Source organism: Engystomops pustulosus, chromosome 7, assembly GCF_040894005.1.
Source record: "Engystomops pustulosus chromosome 7, aEngPut4.maternal, whole genome shotgun sequence".
Taxonomy (NCBI): Eukaryota; Metazoa; Chordata; class Amphibia; order Anura; family Leptodactylidae; genus Engystomops; species Engystomops pustulosus.
In genome coordinates, this window is record NC_092417.1 from 183181754 (window position 1) to 183202483 (window position 20730).

The 20730-nt window shown below is 52.5% G+C and overlaps 1 protein-coding gene across 12 annotated transcripts in view; it reads right to left on the bottom strand.

Moving 5' to 3' along the window:
- SOX6 (SRY-box transcription factor 6) overlaps positions 1 to 20730 on the bottom strand; it is a 522737-nt gene that overhangs the window by 341612 nt on the left and 160395 nt on the right. For all 12 annotated transcript variants that reach the window (XM_072119160.1, XM_072119159.1, XM_072119157.1 and 9 more), the window contains one exon: positions 141 to 259. Coding sequence is in view for 11 of the 12 variants with exons in the window: in XM_072119159.1 (XP_071975260.1) it covers positions 141 to 217 (77 nt within the window). In the remaining variant the exon portion in view is untranslated. The remainder of the gene's footprint in view (positions 1 to 140; positions 260 to 20730) is intronic.

A 20730-nucleotide genomic window follows, 5' to 3' on the forward strand; every position in this document is an offset into this window, starting at 1 on the left:
ACGTGGCATCATACAAACAGCTATACAGCATACATGACACACGTGGCTCATACATGACACACGTGGCGTCATACACACAGCTATACAGCATACATGACACACGTGGCTCATACATGACACACGATGCGTGGGTGACTTACATGTAGTGGCTGTCCTTCCACTGCTCGGAGTTGCGTTCTGCTATGACGCCAGTCAGAACCTCAGAACTGGATGGCATAACAATTCTGACGCCGTCCCAATCCACAAGAAGCCAATGTTACTGCCGAAAAACACAGACAGTTAGTAACATACAGTCACAGGGGGTCTACCAGGCAGCGCGGACCCCCAGCAACCCAGTGTACCCCAATGTTCTGGGTCTACAAGGATACCCCATTGTCTACAGAGTAACCCAGCTGTACCCCAACATGTTGAGACCCCAGTAAACCTTTAGATCCTGAAGGTACCAGCATAGCAATGGGTCCGAGGCTTCCTGAGCAGTGCAAGAGAACTTAGTACCACTAATCCTGAGAGAGAGGGAGGACCCTCAGCACCCCTGGGGATGGAGGAGGGATGGAGGACCCTCAGCCCCGGACCTTCAGCACCCCTGACTTGTGGTCTCCAGAGCAGCCCCGGACCCTCAGCACCCCTGACTTGTGGTCTCTAGAGCAGCCCCGGACCCTCAGCACCCCTGACTTGTGGTCTCTAGAGCAGCCCCGGACCCTCAGCACCCCTGACTTGTGGTCTCCAGAGCAGCCCCGGACCCTCCGCACCCCTGACATGTATGTCTCCAGAGCAGCCCCGGACCCTCAGCACCCCTGACTTGTGGTCTCTAGAGCAGCCCCGGACCCTCCGCACCCCTGACATGTAGTCTCTAGAGCAGCCCCCGGACCCTCAGCACCCCTGACCTGTAGTCTCTAGAGCAGCCCCGGACCCTCAGCACCCCTGACAAGTATGTCTCCAGAGCAGCCCCGGACCCTCAGCACCCCTGACATGTAGTCTCCAGAGCAGCCCCGGACCCTCAGCACCCCTGACTTGTGGTCTCCAGAGCAGCCCCGGACCCTCAGCACCCCTGACTTGTAGTCTCTAGAGCAGCCCCGGACCCTCCGCACCCCTGACTTGTAGTCTCCAGAGCAGCCCCGGACCCTCAGCACCCCTGACTTGTGGTCTCCAGAGCAGCCCCGGACACTCCGCACCCCTGACATGTAGTCTCTAGAGCAGCCCCGGACCCTCAGCACCCCTGACCTGTAGTCTCTAGAGCAGCCCCGGACCCTCAGCACCCCTGACATGTGGTCTCCAGAGCAGCCCCCGGACCCTCAGCACCCCTGACTTGTAGTCTCCAGAGCAGCCCCCGGACCCTCAGCACCCCTGACTTGTGGTCTCCAGAGCAGCCCCGGACCCTCAGCACCCCTGACATGTGGTCTCCAGAGCAGCCCCGGACCCTCAGCACCCCTGACTTGTGGTCTCCAGAGCAGCCCCGGACCCTCCGCACCCCTGACTTGTAGTCTCCAGAGCAGCCCCGGACCCTCAGCACCCCTGACTTGTGGTCTCTAGAGCAGCCCCGGACCCTCCGCACCCCTGACATGTATGTCTCCAGAGCAGCCCCGGACCCTCAGCACCCCTGACTTGTGGTCTCTAGAGCAGCCCCGGACCCTCCGCACCCCTGACATGTATGTCTCCAGAGCAGCCCCGGACCCTCAGCACCCCTGACTTGTGGTCTCCAGAGCAGCCCCGGACCCTCCGCACCCCTGACTTGTAGTCTCCAGAGCAGCCCCGGACCCTCAGCACCCCTGACTTGTGGTCTCTAGAGCAGCCCCGGACCCTCAGCACCCCTGACATGTATGTCTCCAGAGCAGCCCCGGACCCTCAGCACCCCTGACTTGTGGTCTCTAGAGCAGCCCCGGACCCTCCGCACCCCTGACGTGTAGTCTCCAGAGCAGCCCCGGACCCTCAGCACCCCTGACATGTGGTCTCCAGAGCAGCCCCGGACCCTCAGCACCCCTGACTTGTGGTCTCCAGAGCAGCCCCGGACCCTCCGCACCCCTGACTTGTAGTCTCCAGAGCAGCCCCGGACCCTCAGCACCCCTGACTTGTGGTCTCTAGAGCAGCCCCGGACCCTCCGCACCCCTGACATGTATGTCTCCAGAGCAGCCCCGGACCCTCAGCACCCCTGACTTGTGGTCTCCAGAGCAGCCCCGGACCCTCAGCACCCCTGACATGTGGTCTCCAGAGCAGCCCCGGACCCTCAGCACCCCTGACTTGTGGTCTCTAGAGCAGCCCCGGACCCTCCGCACCCCTGACTTGTAGTCTCCAGAGCAGCCCCGGACCCTCAGCACCCCTGACTTGTGGTCTCCAGAGCAGCCCCGGACCCTCAGCACCCCTGACTTGTGGTCTCCAGAGCAGCCCCGGACCTTCAGCACCCCTGACTTGTAGTCTCCAGAGCAGCCCCGGACCCTCAGCACCCGACTTGTAGTCTCTAGAGCAGCCCCGGACCCTCAGCACCCCTGACTTGTAGTCTCCAGAGCAGCCCCGGACCCTCCGCACCCCTGACTTGTAGTCTCCAGAGCAGCCCCGGACCCTCCGCACCCCTGACTTGTGGTCTCTAGAGCAGCCCCGGACCCTCAGCACCCCTGACTTGTAGTCTCCAGAGCAGCCCCGGACCCTCCGCACCCCTGACTTGTGGTCTATAGAGCAGCACCGGACCCTCAGCACCCCTGACTTGTATGTCTCCAGAGCAGCCCCGGACCTTCAGCACCCCTGACTTGTGGTCTCCAGAGCAGCCCCGGACCCTCAGCACCCCTGACTTGTGGTCTCCAGAGCAGCCCCGGACCCTCAGCACCCCTGACTTGTGGTCTCCAGAGCAGCCCCGGACCCTCAGCACCCCTGACTTGTGGTCTCCAGAGCAGCCCCGGACCCTCAGCACCCCTGACTTGTAGTCTCCAGAGCAGCCCCGGACCCTCAGCACCCCTGACTTGTAGTCTCCAGAGCAGCCCAGGACCCTCAGCACCCCTGACTTGTGGTCTCCAGAGCAGCCCCGGACCCTCAGCACCCCTGACATGTATGTCTCCAGAGCAGCCCCGGACCCTCAGCACCCCTGACTTGTGGTCTCCAGAGCAGCCCCGGACCCTCAGCACCCCTGACTTGTAGTCTCCAGAGCAGCCCCGAACCCTCAGCACCCCTGACATGTGGTCTCCAGAGCAGCCCCGGACCCTCAGCACCCCTGACTTGTGGTCTCCAGAGCAGCCCCGGACCCTCCGCACCCCTGACTTGTGGTCTCCAGAGCAGCCCCGGACCCTCAGCACCCCTGACTTGTGGTCTCTAGAGCAGCCCCGGACCCTCCGCACCCCTGATGTGTAGTCTCCAGAGCAGCCCCGGACCCTCAGCACCCCTGACTTGTGGTCTCTAGAGCAGCCCCGGACCCTCCGCACCCCTGACATGTATGTCTCCAGAGCAGCCCCGGACCCTCAGCACCCCTGACTTGTGGTCTCTAGAGCAGCCCCGGACCCTCAGCACCCCTGACTTGTGGTCTCCAGAGCAGCCCCGGACCCTCAGCACCCCTGACTTGTAGTCTCTAGAGCAGCCCCGGACCTTCAGCACCCCTGACTTCTGGTCTCTAGAGCAGCCCAGGACCCTCAGCACCCCTGACTTGTAGTCTCTCGAGCAGCCCCGGACCCTCAGCACCCCTGACTTGTGGTCTCCAGAGCAGCCCCGGACCCTCAGCACCCCTGACTTGTGGTCTCCAGAGCAGCCCCGGACCTTCAGCACCCCTGACTTGTAGTCTCCAGAGCAGCCCCGGACCCTCAGCACCCGACTTGTAGTCTCTAGAGCAGCCCCGGACCCTCAGCACCCCTGACTTGTAGTCTCCAGAGCAGCCCCGGACCCTCCGCACCCCTGACTTGTGGTCTCTAGAGAAGCCCCGGACCCTCAGCACCCCTGACTTGTAGTCTCCAGAGCAGCCCCGGACCCTCCGCACCCCTGACTTGTGGTCTATAGAGCAGCACCGGACCCTCAGCACCCCTGACTTGTATGTCTCCAGAGCAGCCCCGGACCTTCAGCACCCCTGACTTGTGGTCTCCAGAGCAGCCCCGGACCCTCAGCACCCCTGACTTGTGGTCTCCAGAGCAGCCCCGGACCCTCAGCACCCCTGACTTGTGGTCTCCAGAGCAGCCCCGGACCCTCAGCACCCCTGACTTGTGGTCTCCAGAGCAGCCCCGGACCCTCAGCACCCCTGACTTGTAAGTACCTGCGTACCCCTGCATCCCCCTCAGCTCCCGGACCCTCTGAGCGGCAGCCGCCAGCGTTGTGCCATGAGGAGAGAGAGAGTCTCCGTCCTGAGCAACACTGGGGCATTGTGGCTACTCTCACACTTGACAGTAAGTTATGAGTCCTTTGTGAGCTCAAGGGAAGGAAAACAGAGATCGGAATTTGGCAGGAAAATATAATAGAGAATTCTCCTGTCTGTGGAACCTGCAGCTTTTCTCCCGCTTTGCTGGAAACAATCAGCCATTGTCGAAAAAAAGAAAAGCAAGTGTGACAGATGAAATATAGCGGGGCCCCTTGTAGGAAAACAGTAAACAAAAGGCGCATTGAGGGCCCGTCCCCGGTCCACATAGAGGGGCTCCACAAACACCACTGTCAACTCTCCCACACTTCCATTTAACCTCTGCATTGCCGCGCCGGGGCCAAGTAGGGTTAATGGCGAGCGGAAGACGCCAGCGACAGAATATCACGCTCTTCTTAGAGAAACGAGATACAATAAGTAGCAGAAAGAGAGGCAGAGTGAAAGACAAGCCAAGAGAAGTGTCATTGTCTACTATAAAGAGCCGATTCTGTGCGCGACAGGAAGACTCGGACACTGGAGATCGCTCTATACAAATATGAAAGGACGGAAGCCATTGCTGGGGATCTCACTGAGGTCATTGCTGGCAAAGACCACGAAAACAAACGTGTGCTCCCACATCTGGACCCACAGCAAACACTAAACTAGTTTCTTTCTGAAACAAATCATCACTGAGGCGTCTGCAGAGCCTCATGGGAGCAGGATCCCCTCACAGTGGCATCGCAGCATCATCCACAGAGCCAGATCACAGCAGGACCACAGCATCATCCACAGAGCCAGATCACGGCAGGACCACAGCATCATCCACAGAGCCAGATCACAGCAGGACCACAGCATCATCCACAGAGCCAGATCACGGCATAATCATAGCATCATCCACAGAGCCAGATCACAGCAGGACCACAGCATCATCCACAGAGCCAGATCACAGCAGGACCACAGCATCATCCACAGAGCCAGATCACGGCAGGACCACAGCATCATCCACAGAGCCAGATCACGGCAGGACCACAGCATCATCCACAGAGCCAGATCACGGCAGGACCACAGCATCATCCACAGAGCCAGATCACGGCAGGATCAGAGCGGAATCCACAGAGCCAGATCACGGCAGGATCACAGCATCATCCACAGAGCCAGATCACGGCAGGACCACAGCATCATCCACAGAGCCAGATCAGGGCAGGATCACAGCATCATCCACAGAGCCAGATCACGGCAGGACCACAGCATCATCCACAGAGCCAGATCACGGCAGGATCAGAGCATCATCCACAGAGCCAGATCACGGCAGGATCAGAGCATCATCCACAGAGCCAGATCACGGCAGGATCAGAGCATCATCCACAGAGCCAGATCATGGCAGGACCACAGCATCATCCACAGAGCCAGATCACGGCAGGACCACAGCATCATCCACAGAGCCAGATCACGGCAGGATCAGAGCGGAATCCACAGAGCCAGATCACGGCAGGATCACAGCATCATCCACAGAGCCAGATCACGGCAGGACCACAGCATCATCCACAGAGCCAGATCACGGCAGGACCACAGCATCATCCACAGAGCCAGATCACGGCAGGATCACAGCATCATCCACAGAGCCAGATCACGGCAGGACCACAGCATCATCCACAGAGCCAGATCACGGCATGACCACAGCATCATCCACAGAGCCAGATCACGGCAGGATCAGAGCAGAATCCACAGAGCCAGATCACGGCAGGATCAGAGCGGAATCCACAGAGCCAGATCACGGCAGGATCAGAGCGGAATCCACAGAGCCAGATCACGGCAGGATCAGAGCGGAATCCACAGAGCCAGATCACGGCAGGATCACAGCATCATCCACAGAGCCAGATCACGGCAGGATCACAGCATCATCCACAGAGCCAGATCACGGCAGGACCACAGCATCATCCACAGAGCCAGATCACGGCAGGATCAAAGCATCATCCACAGAGCCAGATCACGGCAGGATCAGAGCGGAATCCACAGAGCCAGATCACGGCAGGATCAGAGCGGAATCCACAGAGCCAGATCACGGCAGGATCAGAGCATCATCCACAGAGCCAGATCACGGGAGGATCAGAGCATCATCCACAGAGCCAGATCACAGCAGGATCAGAGCGGAATCCACAGAGCCAGATCACGGCAGGATCAGAGCATCATCCACAGGGCCAGATCACGGCAGGATCACAGCATCATCCACAGAGCCAGATCACGGCAGGATCAGAGCGGAATCCACAGAGCCAGATCACGGCAGGATCAGAGCGGAATCCACAGAGCCAGATCACGGCAGGATCAGAGCGGAATCCACAGAGCCAGATCACGGCAGGATCAGAGCATCATCCACAGAGCCAGATCACGGGAGGATCAGAGCATCATCCACAGAGCCAGATCACAGCAGGATCAGAGCGGAATCCACAGGGCCAGATCACGGCAGGATCAGAGCATCATCCACAGAGCCAGATCATGGCAGGACCACAGCATCATCCACAGAGCCAGATCACGGCAGGATCAGAGCGGAATCCACAGAGCCAGATCACGGCAGGATCAGAGCGGAATCCACAGAGCCAGATCATGGCAGGATAACAGAAAGATCGGAGCGGGATCACAGCAAGATCGGAGCGGGATCACAGCAAGATCGGAGCGGGATCACAGCAGGATCAGAAACGCAATGTGATGTAATCAGAGCAGGAGAACAGCGGCGCCTTCAGAACAAAATGACTGCTGATTTATACTGATGGTTTAGAGACGACTATGGAGCAAAGGCCCATTGTTAGGAGGCCACAGGTCACCATTATTAGGAGGCCACAGGTCACCATTATTAGGAAGACACAAGGTGCCACCATGGGCATGCTAGGAGTTGTAGTTTCTGTGCTGCCGCTGGAATAGCTGCAGAGAACATGGTAAAGGACGGGCTGCCATTGGATGAGAACCAAGTGCAGAACATTTTCCATTCAGAACACAAGAGAAAGGTCTGAGCCAAACCTCCCAGGGACAAGTTATAGGGGACAGCGAGGACCCCGATATTCAGCGCCCACACTATAATGAGTGCTGTTCTTGGCCCGAGGTCTGCTGTAATGAGTGTGAGGTCATGCTCAGCGCCGCTCTCTCCAGGGGTGGCTCAGGAGCAGCGCTCCACATTCCACGTCAGCCTGATTGAGTGTCTATGCGTTCGCCAGATGCCAATTGTTCTGGGCTCTGAGTGACGTGACGGCTCAGACATGGAGCATCGCACTGAAAACCATATGTGCTGCGCCAGCTCCGTAATTGTCCGAGAAGGACCACAAAGCAATAAAGTCCCAGTTAGGATCGGATGACACAGGCCTTGCACATCGTTTGGAAAACATGAAGCGAGCGCTACACCCATGGACGGCCATCGCTGCGCGTGTGTCAGTCTGGACGCCAGTCAAGCCGCACCTCGGCCTCCGGAACAGGGAGAATGGAGATTTCTGGGGGCAGGGGATGAGATGCTAAACTAAATATTAGCAGGTAATATCAGAGGCGAGCCCCGCGCCCCGCGCTCCTCTGCCGCCAGACGTCTTGGCCTTTCTTAAGTCAACAGCAAATTACCAGGAAGATGAAGGTTTCTGCGGAGCGTCACATTGTGGTGTACAGAAGGTCACCCCCTCCCCGGATACACGAACATCCACACTATGGAAAAGGTGAGTAGTGATAATTCATGGAAATCCCTTCTATGCTGGGAACGTCCCCCTAATATCACACATAGGACCACCGCCACACGCCTACAACATACATGAAGTATAACACACGCCACATAAAAGGCGCTCGCGTGGTGCCACACGCCTACAACATACATGAAGTATAAAACACGCCACATACAAGGCGCTCGCGTGGTGCCACACGCCAACAACATACATGAAGTATAACACACGCCACATACAAGGCGCTCGCGTGGTGCCACACGCCTACAACATACATGAAGTATAACACACGCCACATACAAGGAGCTCCCGTGGTGCCACACGCCTACAACATACATGAAGTATAACACACGCCACATACAAGGAGCTCGCGTAGTGCCACACGCCTACAACATACATGAAGTATAACACACGCCACATACAAGGCGCTCGCGTGGTGCCACACGCCAACAACATACATGAAGTATAACACACGCCACATACAAGGAGCTCCCGTGGTGCCACACGCCTACAACATACATGAAGTATAACACACGCCACATACAAGGCGCTCGCGTGGTGCCACACGCCAACAACATACATGAAGTATAACACACGCCACATACAAGGAGCTCCCGTGGTGCCACACGCCTACAACATACATGAAGTATAACACACGCCACATACAAGGAGCTCGCGTAGTGCCACACGCCTACAACATACATGAAGTATAACACACGCCACATACAAGGAGCTCGCGTGGTGCCACACGCCAACAACATACATGAAGTATAACACACGCCACATACAAGGAGCTCCCGTGGTGCCACACGCCAACAACATACATGAAGTATAACACACGCCACATACAAGGAGCTCGCGTGGTGCCACACGCCTACAACATACATGAAGTATAACACACGCCACATACAAGAAGCTCGCGTGGTGCCACACGCCTACAACATACATGAAGTATAACACACGCCACATACAAGGAGCTCGCGTGGTGCCACACGCCTACAACATACATGAAGTATAACACACGCCACATACAAGGAGCTCGCGTGGTGCCACACGCCTACAACATACATGAAGTATAAAACACGCCACATACAAGGAGCTCCCGTGGTGCCACACGCCTACAACATACATGAAGTATAACACACGCCACATACAAGAAGCTCGCGTGGTGCCACACGCCTACAACATACATGAAGTATAACACACGCCACATACAAGGAGCTCGCGTGGTGCCACACGCCTACAACATACATGAAGTATAACACACGCCACATACAAGGAGCTCGCGTGGTGCCACACGCCTACAACATACATGAAGTATAAAACACGCCACATACAAGGAGCTCGCGTGGTGCCACACGCCTACAACATACATGAAGTATAACACACGCCACATACAAGGAGCTCGCGTGGTGCCACACGCCTACAACATACATGAAGTATAACACACGCCACATACAAGGAGCTCGCGTGGTGCCACACGCCTACAACATACATGAAGTATAAAACACGCCACATACAAGGAGCTCGCGTGGTGCCACACGCCAACAACATACATGAAGTATAACACACGCCACATACAAGGCGCTCGCGTGGTGCCACACGCCAACAACATACATGAAGTATAACACACGCCACATACAAGGAGCTCGCGTGGTGCCACACGCCAACAACATACATGAAGTATAACACACGCCACATACAAGGAGCTCGCGTGGTGCCACACGCCAACAACATACATGAAGTATAACACACGCCACATACAAGGAGCTCGCGTAGTGCCACACGCCTACAACATACATGAAGTATAACACACGCCACATACAAGGAGCTCGCGTGGTGCCACACGCCAACAACATACATGAAGTATAACACACGCCACATACAAGGAGCTCCCGTGGTGCCACACGCCAACAACATACATGAAGTATAACACACGCCACATACAAGGCGCTCGCGTGGTGCCACACGCCAACAACATACATGAAGTATAACACACGCCACATACAAGGAGCTCGCGTGGTGCCACACGCCTACAACATACATGAAGAATAACACACGCCACATACAAGGAGCTCGCGTGGTGCCACACGCCTACAACATACATGAAGTATAACACACGCCACATACAAGGAGCTCGCGTGGTGCCACACGCCTACAACATACATGAAGTATAACACACGCCACATACAAGGAGCTCGCGTGGTGCCACACGCCTACAACATACATGAAGTATAACACACGCCACATACAAGGAGCTCGCGTGGTGCCACACGCCTACAACATACATGAAGTATAACACACGCCACATACAAGGAGCTCGCGTGGTGCCACACGCCTACAACATACATGGGGGGGTATCTACCTGTTATATACCTGTATGGGGGGGGGTATCTACCTGTTATATACCTGTATGGGGGGGGGTATCTACCTGTTATATACCTGTATGGGGGGGGGGGGGTATCTACCTGTTATATACCTGTATGGGGGGGGGGTATCTACCTGTTATATACCTGTATGGGGGGGGGGGGTATCTACCTGTTATATACCTGTATGGGGGGGGGGGTATCTACCTGTTATATACCTGTATGGGGGGGGGTATCTACCTGTTATATACCTGTATGGGGGGGGGGGGTATCTACCTGTTATATACCTGTATGGGGGAGGGTATCTACCTGTTATATACCTGTATGGGGGGGGGGTATCTACCTGTTATATACCTGTATGGGGGGGAGGGTATCTGCCTGTTATATACCTGTATGGGGGGGGGGGGTATCTACCTGTTATATACCTGTATGGGGGGGAGGGTATCTACCTGTTATATACCTGTATGGGGGGGGGGGTATCTACCTGTTATATACCTGTATGGGGGGGGGGGGATCTACCTGTTATATACCTGTATGGGGGGGGGGTATCTACCTGTTATATACCTGTATGGGGGGGGGGTATCTACCTGTTATATACCTGTATGGGGGGGGGGGTATCTACCTGTTATATACCTGTATGGGGGGGGGTATCTACCTGTTATATACCTGTATGGGGGGGGGGGTATCTACCTGTTATATACCTGTATGGGGGAGGGTATCTACCTGTTATATACCTGTATGGGGGGGTATCTACCTGTTATATACCTGTATGGGGGGGGGGGTATCTACCTGTTATATACCTGTATGGGGGGGGGGGGTATCTACCTGTTATATACCTGTATGGGGGGGGTATCTACCTGTTATATACCTGTATGGGGGGGGGTATCTACCTGTTATATACCTGTATGGGGGGGTATCTACCTGTTATATACCTGTATGGGGGGGGGGTATCTACCTGTTATATACCTGTATGGGGGGGGGGTATCTACCTGTTATATACCTGTATGGGGGGGGGGTATCTACCTGTTATATACCTGTATGGGGGGGTATCTACCTGTTATATACCTGTATGGGGGGGTATCTACCTGTTATATACCTGTATGGGGGGGGTATCTACCTGTTATATACCTGTATGGGGGGGGTATCTACCTGTTATATACCTGTATGGGGGGGGTATCTACCTGTTATATACCTGTATGGGGGGGGGGGGGTATCTACCTGTTATATACCTGTATGGGGGGGGGTATCTACCTGTTATATACCTGTATGGGGGGGGTATCTACCTGTTATATACCTGTATGGGGGGGTATCTACCTGTTATATACCTGTATGGGGGGGGGGGTATCTACCTGTTATATACCTGTATGGGGGGGGTATCTACCTGTTATATACCTGTATGGGGGGGGGTATCTACCTGTTATATACCTGTATGGGGGGGTATCTACCTGTTATATACCTGTATGGGGGGGGGTATCTACCTGTTATATACCTGTATGGGGGGGGGGGTATCTACCTGTTATATACCTGTGAGGGGGGGTATCTACCTGTTATATACCTGTGAGGGGGGGTATCTACCTGTTATATACCTGTATGGGGGGGGGTATCTACCTGTTATATACCTGTATGGGGGGGTATCTACCTGTTATATACCTGTATGGGGGGGGTATCTACCTGTTATATACCTGTATGGGGGGGTATCTACCTGTTATATACCTGTATGGGGGGGGGGTATCTACCTGTTATATACCTGTATGGGGGGGTATCTACCTGTTATATACCTGTATGGGGGGGTATCTACCTGTTATATACCTGTATGGGGGGTATCTACCTGTTATATACCTGTATGGGGGGGGGGGTATCTACCTGTTATATACCTGTATGGGGGGGGGTATCTACCTGTTATATACCTGTATGGGGGGGGTATCTACCTGTTATATACCTGTATGGGGGGGGGGGTATCTACCTGTTATATACCTGTATGGGGGGGGTATCTACCTGTTATATACCTGTATGGGGGGGGGCATCTACCTGTTATATACCTGTATGGGGGGGGGGCATCTACCTGTTATATACCTGTATGGGGGGGGTATCTACCTGTTATATACCTGTATGGGGGGGGGCATCTACCTGTTATATACCTGTATGGGGGGGATCTACCTGTTATATACCTGTATGGGGGGGGTATCTACCTGTTATATACCTGTATGGGGGGGGTATCTACCTGTTATATACCTGTATGGGGGGGGTATCTACCTGTTATATACCTGTATGGGGGGGTATCTACCTGTTATATACCTGTATGGGGGGGGCATCTACCTGTTATATACCTGTATGGGGGGGGGGGGCATCTACCTGTTATATACCTGTATGGGGGGGGTATCTACCTGTTATATACCTGTATGGGGGGGGCATCTACCTGTTATATACCTGTATGGGGGGGGGGCATCTACCTGTTATATACCTGTATGGGGGGGATCTACCTGTTATATACCTGTATGGGGGGTATCTACCTGTTATATACCTGTGAGGGGGGGTATCTACCTGTTATATACCTGTATGGGGGGGTATCTACCTGTTATATACCTGTGAGGGGGGGTATCTACCTGTTATATACCTGTGAGGGGGGTATCTACCTGTTATATACCTGTGAGGGGGGGTATCTACCTGTTATATACCTGTGAGGGGGGGTATCTACCTGTTATATACCTGTGAGGGGGGGTATCTACCTGTTATATACCTGTGAGGGGGGTATCTACCTGTTATATACCTGTGAGGGGGGTTACCTGTTATATACCTGTGAGGGGGGGTATCTACCTGTTATATACCTGTGAGGGGGGTATCTACCTGTTATATACCTGTATGGGGGGGTATCTACCTGTTATATACCTGTATGGGGGGGTATCTACCTGTTATATACCTGTATGGGGGGGGGGGTATCTACCTGTTATATACCTGTATGGGGGGGTATCTACCTGTTATATACCTGTATGGGGGGGGCATCTACCTGTTATATACCTGTATGGGGGGGTATCTACCTGTTATATACCTGTATGGGGGGTATCTACCTGTTATATACCTGTATGGGGGGGCATCTACCTGTTATATACCTGTATGGGGGGGTATCTACCTGTTATATACCTGTATGGGGGGGTATCTACCTGTTATATACCTGTATGGGGGGGGTATCTACCTGTTATATACCTGTATGGGGGGGGCATCTACCTGTTATATACCTGTATGGGGGGGTATCTACCTGTTATATACCTGTATGGGGGGTATCTACCTGTTATATACCTGTGAGGGGGGGTATCTACCTGTTATATACCTGTGAGGGGGGGTATCTACCTGTTATATACCTGTGAGGGGGGTATCTACCTGTTATATACCTGTGAGGGGGGGTATCTACCTGTTATATACCTGTATGGGGGGGGGTATCTACCTGTTATATACCTGTATGGGGGGGGTATCTACCTGTTATATACCTGTATGGGGGGGGCATCTACCTGTTATATACCTGTATGGGGGGGTATCTACCTGTTATATACCTGTATGGGGGGTATCTACCTGTTATATACCTGTGAGGGGGGGTATCTACCTGTTATATACCTGTGAGGGGGGGTATCTACCTGTTATATACCTGTGAGGGGGGTTACCTGTTGGGGACACAGCCGTCTCTGCCATCATTCTGGCGTTTCAGTAGTTAAAAATAAAGATCTGAATTTATTTAAATTCAAGAAAAAAACACTAATCAGAAAACAGCAGATTTGTGAGGACGAGGCGCTGACGAGTGATAATTATGCGCTGGGCTGGTGCTATTTATACCGCGGGTCTAATGTGAGTATTTTTAGCCTCGGGGTGGACAGTTCTGACACCACCGGCTGACGAACGCTGCTCACAATCCTCCGGAATCATCCGCGACCATCCCGGAAAAGACCCGGAATACTCAGGATCCGCAGGAATCAGGGATCTGACCAGATATACAGGAGGAGGACACAGTGTATAATATCACTGCTACCTGTCACCTGCACCTGGATAATATCACTGCTACCTGTCCCCTCCTCCTGTATAATATCACTGACGTCTGTCCTCTCCTCCTGTATAATATCACTGCTACCTGTCCCCTCCTCCTGTATAATATCACTGCTGCCTGTCCCCTCCTCCTGTATAATATCACTGCTACCTGTCCCCTCCTCCTGTATAATATCACTGACGTCTGTCCTCTCCTCCTGTATAATATCACTGCTACCTGTCCCCTCCTCCTGTATAATATCACTGCTGCCTGTCCCCTCCTCCTGTATAATATCACTGCTGCCTGTCCCCTCCTCCTGTATAATATCACTGCTGCCTGTCCCCTCCTCCTGTATAATATCACTGCTACCTGTCCCCTCCTCCTGTATAATATCACTGCTGCCTGTCCCCTCCTCCTGTATAATATCACTGCTACCTGTCCCCTGCTCCTGTATAATATCACTGCTACCTGTCCCCTCCTCCTGTATAATATCACCGCTACCTGTCCTCTCCTCCTGTATAATATCACTGCTACCTGTCCCCTCCTCCTGTATAATATCACTGCTGCCTGTCCCCTCCTCCTGTATAATATCACTGCTACCTGTCCCCTCCTCCTGTATAATATCACTGACGTCTGTCCTCTCCTCCTGTATAATATCACTGCTACCTGTCCCCTCCTCCTGTATAATATCACTGCTACCTGTCCCCTCCTCCTGTATAATATCACCGCCGCCTGTCCCCTCCTCCTGTATAATATCACTGCTGTCTGTCCCCTCCTCCTGTATAATATCACTGCTACCTGTCCCCTCCTCCTGTATAATATCACCGCTACCTGTCCCCTCCTCCTGTATAATATCACCGCTACCTGTCACCTCCTCCTGTATAATATCACCGCTACCTGTCCCCTCCTCCTGTATAATATCACCGCTACCTGTCCCCTCCTGTATAATATCACTGCTACCTGTCCCCTCCTCCTGTATAATATCACTGCTACCTGTCCCCTCTTCCTGTATAATATCACCGCTACCTGTCCCCTCTTCCTGTATAATATCACCGCTACCTGTCCCCTCCTCCTGTATAATATCACCGCTGTCTGTCCCCTCCTCCTGTATAATATCACTGCTACCTGTCCCCTCCTCCTGTATAATATCACCGCTACCTGTCCCCTCCTCCTGTATAATATCACCGCTACCTGTCACCTCCTCCTGTATAATATCACCGCTACCTGTCCCCTCCTCCTGTATAATATCGCCGCTACCTGTCCCCTCCTGTATAATATCACTGCTACCTGTCCCCTCCTCCTGTATAATATCACTGCTACCTGTCCCCTCTTCCTGTATAATATCACCGCTACCTGTCACCTCCTCCTCCTGTATAATATCACTGCTACCTGTCCCCTCCTCCTGTATAACATCACCGCTACCTGTCCCCTCCTCCTCCTGTATAACATCACCGCTACCTGTCCCCTCCTCCTCCTGTATAACATCACCGCTACCTGTCCCCTCCTCCTGTATAATATCACTGCTACCTGTCCCCTCTTCCTGTATAATATCACCGCTACCTGTCACCTCCTCCTCCTGTATAATATCACTGCTACCTGTCCCCTCCTCCTGTATAATATCACCGCTACCTGTCCCCTGCTCCTGTATAATATCACTGCTACCTGTCCCCTCTTCCTGTATAATATCACCGCTACCTGTCCCCTCTTCCTGTATAATATCACCGCTACCTGTCCCCTCCTCCTGTATAATATCACCGCTGTCTGTCCCCTCCTCCTGTATAATATCACTGCTACCTGTCCCCTCCTCCTGTATAATATCACCGCTACCTGTCCCCTCCTCCTGTATAATATCACCGCTACCTGTCACCTCCTCCTGTATAATATCACCGCTACCTGTCCCCTCCTCCTGTATAATATCACCGCTACCTGTCCCCTCCTGTATAATATCACTGCTACCTGTCCCCTCCTCCTGTATAATATCACCGCTACCTGTCCCCTCCTCCTGTATAATATCACCGCTACCTGTCACCTCCTCCTGTATAATATCACCGCTACCTGTCCCCTCCTCCTGTATAATATCACCGCTACCTGTCCCCTCCTGTATAATATCACTGCTACCTGTCCCCTCCTCCTGTATAATATCACTGCTACCTGTCCCCTCTTCCTGTATAATATCACCGCTACCTGTCCCCTCTTCCTGTATAATATCACCGCTACCTGTCCCCTCCTCCTGTATAATATCACCGCTGCCTGTCCCCTCCTCCTGTATAATATCACCGCTGCCTGTCCCCTCCTCCTGTATAATATCACCGCTGCCTGTCCCCTCCTCCTGTATAATATCACCGCTACCTGTCCCCTCTTCCTGTATAATATCACCGCTACCTGTCCCCTCTTCCTGTATAATATCACCGCTACCTGTCCCCTCTTCCTGTATAATATCACCGCTACCTGTCCCCTCTTCCTGTATAATATCACCGCTACCTGTCCCCTCTTCCTGTATAATATCACCGCTACCTGTCCCCTCTTCCTGTATAATATCACCGCTACCTGTCCCCTCTTCCTGTATAATATCACCGCTACCTGTCCCCTCCTCCTGTATAATATCACCGCTACCTGTCCCCTCCTCCTGTATAATATCACCGCTACCTGTCCCCTCCTCCTGTATAATATCACCGCTGCCTGTCCCCTCCTCCTGTATAATATCACCGCTGCCTGTTCCCTCCTCCTGTATAATATCACCGCTGCCTGTCCCCTCCTCCTGTATAATATCACTGCTACCTGTCCCCTCCTCCTGTATAATATCAGAGTAAAGTAAAGAAGAAAGAAAAAGAACTGTAGGAGTAAGAGGTAGCAGAAGAGGAATGGGAAAAAATCAAATGAGATGATAGAAATAAAGAAGATGCACAAAATCAGCAGAAGATACAGAAGGAATTAAAACTAAAAGAAAGGAAATATAAAATCAGAAATAGAACAATAAAAGAAGAGGAGCAGGTGAAGGAACAGGTGGAGGAGTACAGAGGGAGGCGAAGGAGAGGAAGAGACTAAGAAGAGGTGGATGAGGAAGAAACAGAAAACACGGGGAGGATAGAAGAGAAGAGAGAAAGATGAGGGGAGAAGACACAAGAGGAGAGAACATGAGATGAGAAAAGGAGAAGAGAAGAGAAGAAGAGAAGAGAGGAAGATGAGGGGAGAAGACACAAGAGGAGAGAACATGAGATGAGAAAAGGAGAGGAGAAGAGAAGAGAAGAGAGAAAGATGAGGGGAGAAGACACAAGAGGAGAGAACATGAGATGAGAAAAGGAGAGGAGAAGAGAAGAAGAGAAGAGAGGAAGATGAGGGGAGAAGACACAAGAGGAGAGAACATGAGATGAGAAAAGGAGAAGAGAAGAGAAGAAGAGAAGAGAGGAAGATGGGGGGAGAAGACACAAGAGGAGAGAACATGAGATGAGAAAAGGAGAAGAGAAGAGAAGAAGAGAAGAGAGGAAGATGAGGGGAGAAGACACAAGAGGAGAGAACATGAGATGAGAAAAGGAGAAGAGAAGAGAAGAAGAGAAGAGAGGAAGATGAGGGGAGAAGACACAAGAGGAGAGAACATGAGATGAGAAAAGGAGAAGAGAAGAGAAGAAGAGAAGAGAGGAAGATGAGGGGAGAAGACACAAGAGGAGAGAACATGAGATGAGAAAAGGAGAAGAGAAGAGAAGAAGAGAAGAGAAGAAGAGAAGAGAGGAAGATGAGGGGAGAAGACACAAGAGGAGAGAACATGAGATGAGAAAAGGAGAAGAGAAGAGAAGAAGAGAAGAGAAGAAGAGAAGAGAGGAAGATGAGGGGAGAAGACACAAGAGGAGAGAACATGAGATGAGAAAAGGAGAAGAGAAGAGAAGAAGAGAAGAGAGGAAGATGAGGGGAGAAGACACAAGAGGAGAGAACATGAGATGAGAAAAGGAGAAGAGAAGAGAAGAAGAGAAGAGAAGAAGAGAAGAGAGGAAGATGAGGGGAGAAGACACAAGAGGAGAGAACATGAGATGAGAAAAGGAGAAGAGAAGAGAAGAAGAGAAGAGAGGAAGATGAGGGGAGAAGACACAAGAGGAGAGAACATGAGATGAGAAAAGGAGAAGAGAAGAGAAGAAGAGAAGAGAGGAAGATGAGGGGAGAAGACACAAGAGGAGAGAACATGAGATGAGAAAAGGAGAAGAGAAGAGAAGAAGAGAAGAGAAGAAGAGAAGAGAGGAAGATGAGGGGAGAAGACACAAGAGGAGAGAACATGAGATGAGAAAAGGAGAAGAGAAGAGAAGAAGAGAAGAGAAGAAGAGAAGAGAGGAAGATGAGGGGAGAAGACACAAGAGGAGAGAACATGAGATGAGAAAAGGAGAGGAGAAGAGAAGAAGAGAAGAGAGGAAGATGAGGGGAGAAGACACAAGAGGAGAGAACATGAGATGAGAAAAGGAGAAGAGAAGAGAAGAAGAGAAGAGAAGAAGAGAAGAGAGGAAGATGAGGGGAGAAGACACAAGAGGAGAGAACATGAGATGAGAAAAGGAGAGGAGAAGAGAAGAAGAGAAGAGAGGAAGATGAGGGGAGAAGACACAAGAGGAGAGAACATGAGATGAGAAAAGGAGAAGAGAAGAGAAGAAGAGAAGAGAAGAAGAGAAGAGAGGAAGATGAGGGGAGAAGACACAAGAGGAGAGAACATGAGATGAGAAAAGGAGAAGAGAAGAGAAGAAGAGAAGAGAGAAAGATGAGGGGAGAAGACACAAGAGGAGAGAACATGAGATGAGAAAAGGAGAAGAGAAGAGAAGAAGAGAAGAGAGAAAGATGAGGGGAGAAGACACAAGAGGAGAGAACATGAGATGAGAAAAGGAGAAGAGAAGAGAAGAAGAGAAGAGAGGAAGATGAGGGGAGAAGACACAAGAGGAGAGAACATGAGATGAGAAAAGGAGAAGAGAAGAGAAGAAGAGAAGAGAGGAAGATGAGGGGAGAAGACACAAGAGGAGAGAACATGAGATGAGAAAAGGAGAAGAGAAGAGAAGAAGAGAAGAGAGGAAGATGAGGGGAGAAGACACAAGAGGAGAGAACATGAGATGAGAAAAGGAGAAGAGAGAGGTGCGGGGAGGACATGAAAAGAGAAAATAAATGGAGAGATGAAGGAAAGGAGAAGAGAACTGAAGAGAGAAGGAGTAATAGGAGGAGAGTAGTAGTTGAGGACCAGAGCACAGATTGTCTTCAGAGTATGAGGAGACCTCAGTACTGCGCTGCTGAACATGTTGGCGCTATAGAAGTAACAGGATAACAATAAATGTAGATGAGGTGCACATGCAGGGAGCGGCGCACACTGTAACGACACCCCAGCACAGGCAAGGTAAATACACATGAAGGCCGGGCAAACACTGAGAAGGCAGAGATATAAGCGGCTTCTCCTGTGACAGTGACACCAGCCTCCGGCTCCCTGACAGGTCTGGCACACAACGTGTTAATGTCTGCAGGGGATTTCAGACTTTTTGTTGAGAAGTGACCAAAAAAAGATTAAAAAGTTTTGCGCAACTGATTCCTAAACCTTTCCTCCACTCTGTGGGGACCGGAGACGATTTGCGCCTCAATTTGCAACTTTTTGAGGAGTCAAACCTTATGAACCTGTGCCCACATCTGGATTTACGGGACACGTCAGAGGTAAGTCGTCTCCCCCCAGGATCCTCCGGTCACATCCACCTGCTCCTGCTATATCATATACTATGCTCTAGTCACACCCAGAGCTGCTGCCAACATAAACTTAGCTATTATTTGCATATGAAGGACTACAGACCTGCTCCGCAGTGATGCTGAGAGTTGTAGTGCCTGTATTGTGGGTTGGCAGCTCGTGGCCCTGGACGCCGTTGTCCCGGCACTTGTCTCTCATTTGCAGATATTCAGGGGTTGCGCGTTGTGCGGAGCTGCTCTATAATTTACTAGGAAATCAGCAATGTGACTCGTAGTCGTCAAGTGGCCCCGGGGTCGGCCCAGACGCTTTCCATTAGCTCGGAGAACACCTCACACACTAATCAGGGTAATGATGTAATAACACAGCGCACAACCATCCAGGTGCAGAGGGGGATGATGGGAGTATCAATCCTGACCAGGAGACACTCCCTAAATACACAGCAGGGGAGAGCAGCGGCAGTGGGGGATGATGGGAGTATCAATCCGGACCAGGAGGAGACACCTACTAAATATACAGCAGGGGCACATAAGGGCGAGCGGTGGGGGATGATGGGAGTATCAATCCTGACCAGGAGGAGATACCCCCTAAATACACAGCAGGGGAGAGCAGCGGCACATAAGGGCGAGCGGTGGGGGATGATGGGAGTATCAATCCTGACCAGGAGGAGATACCCCCTAAAT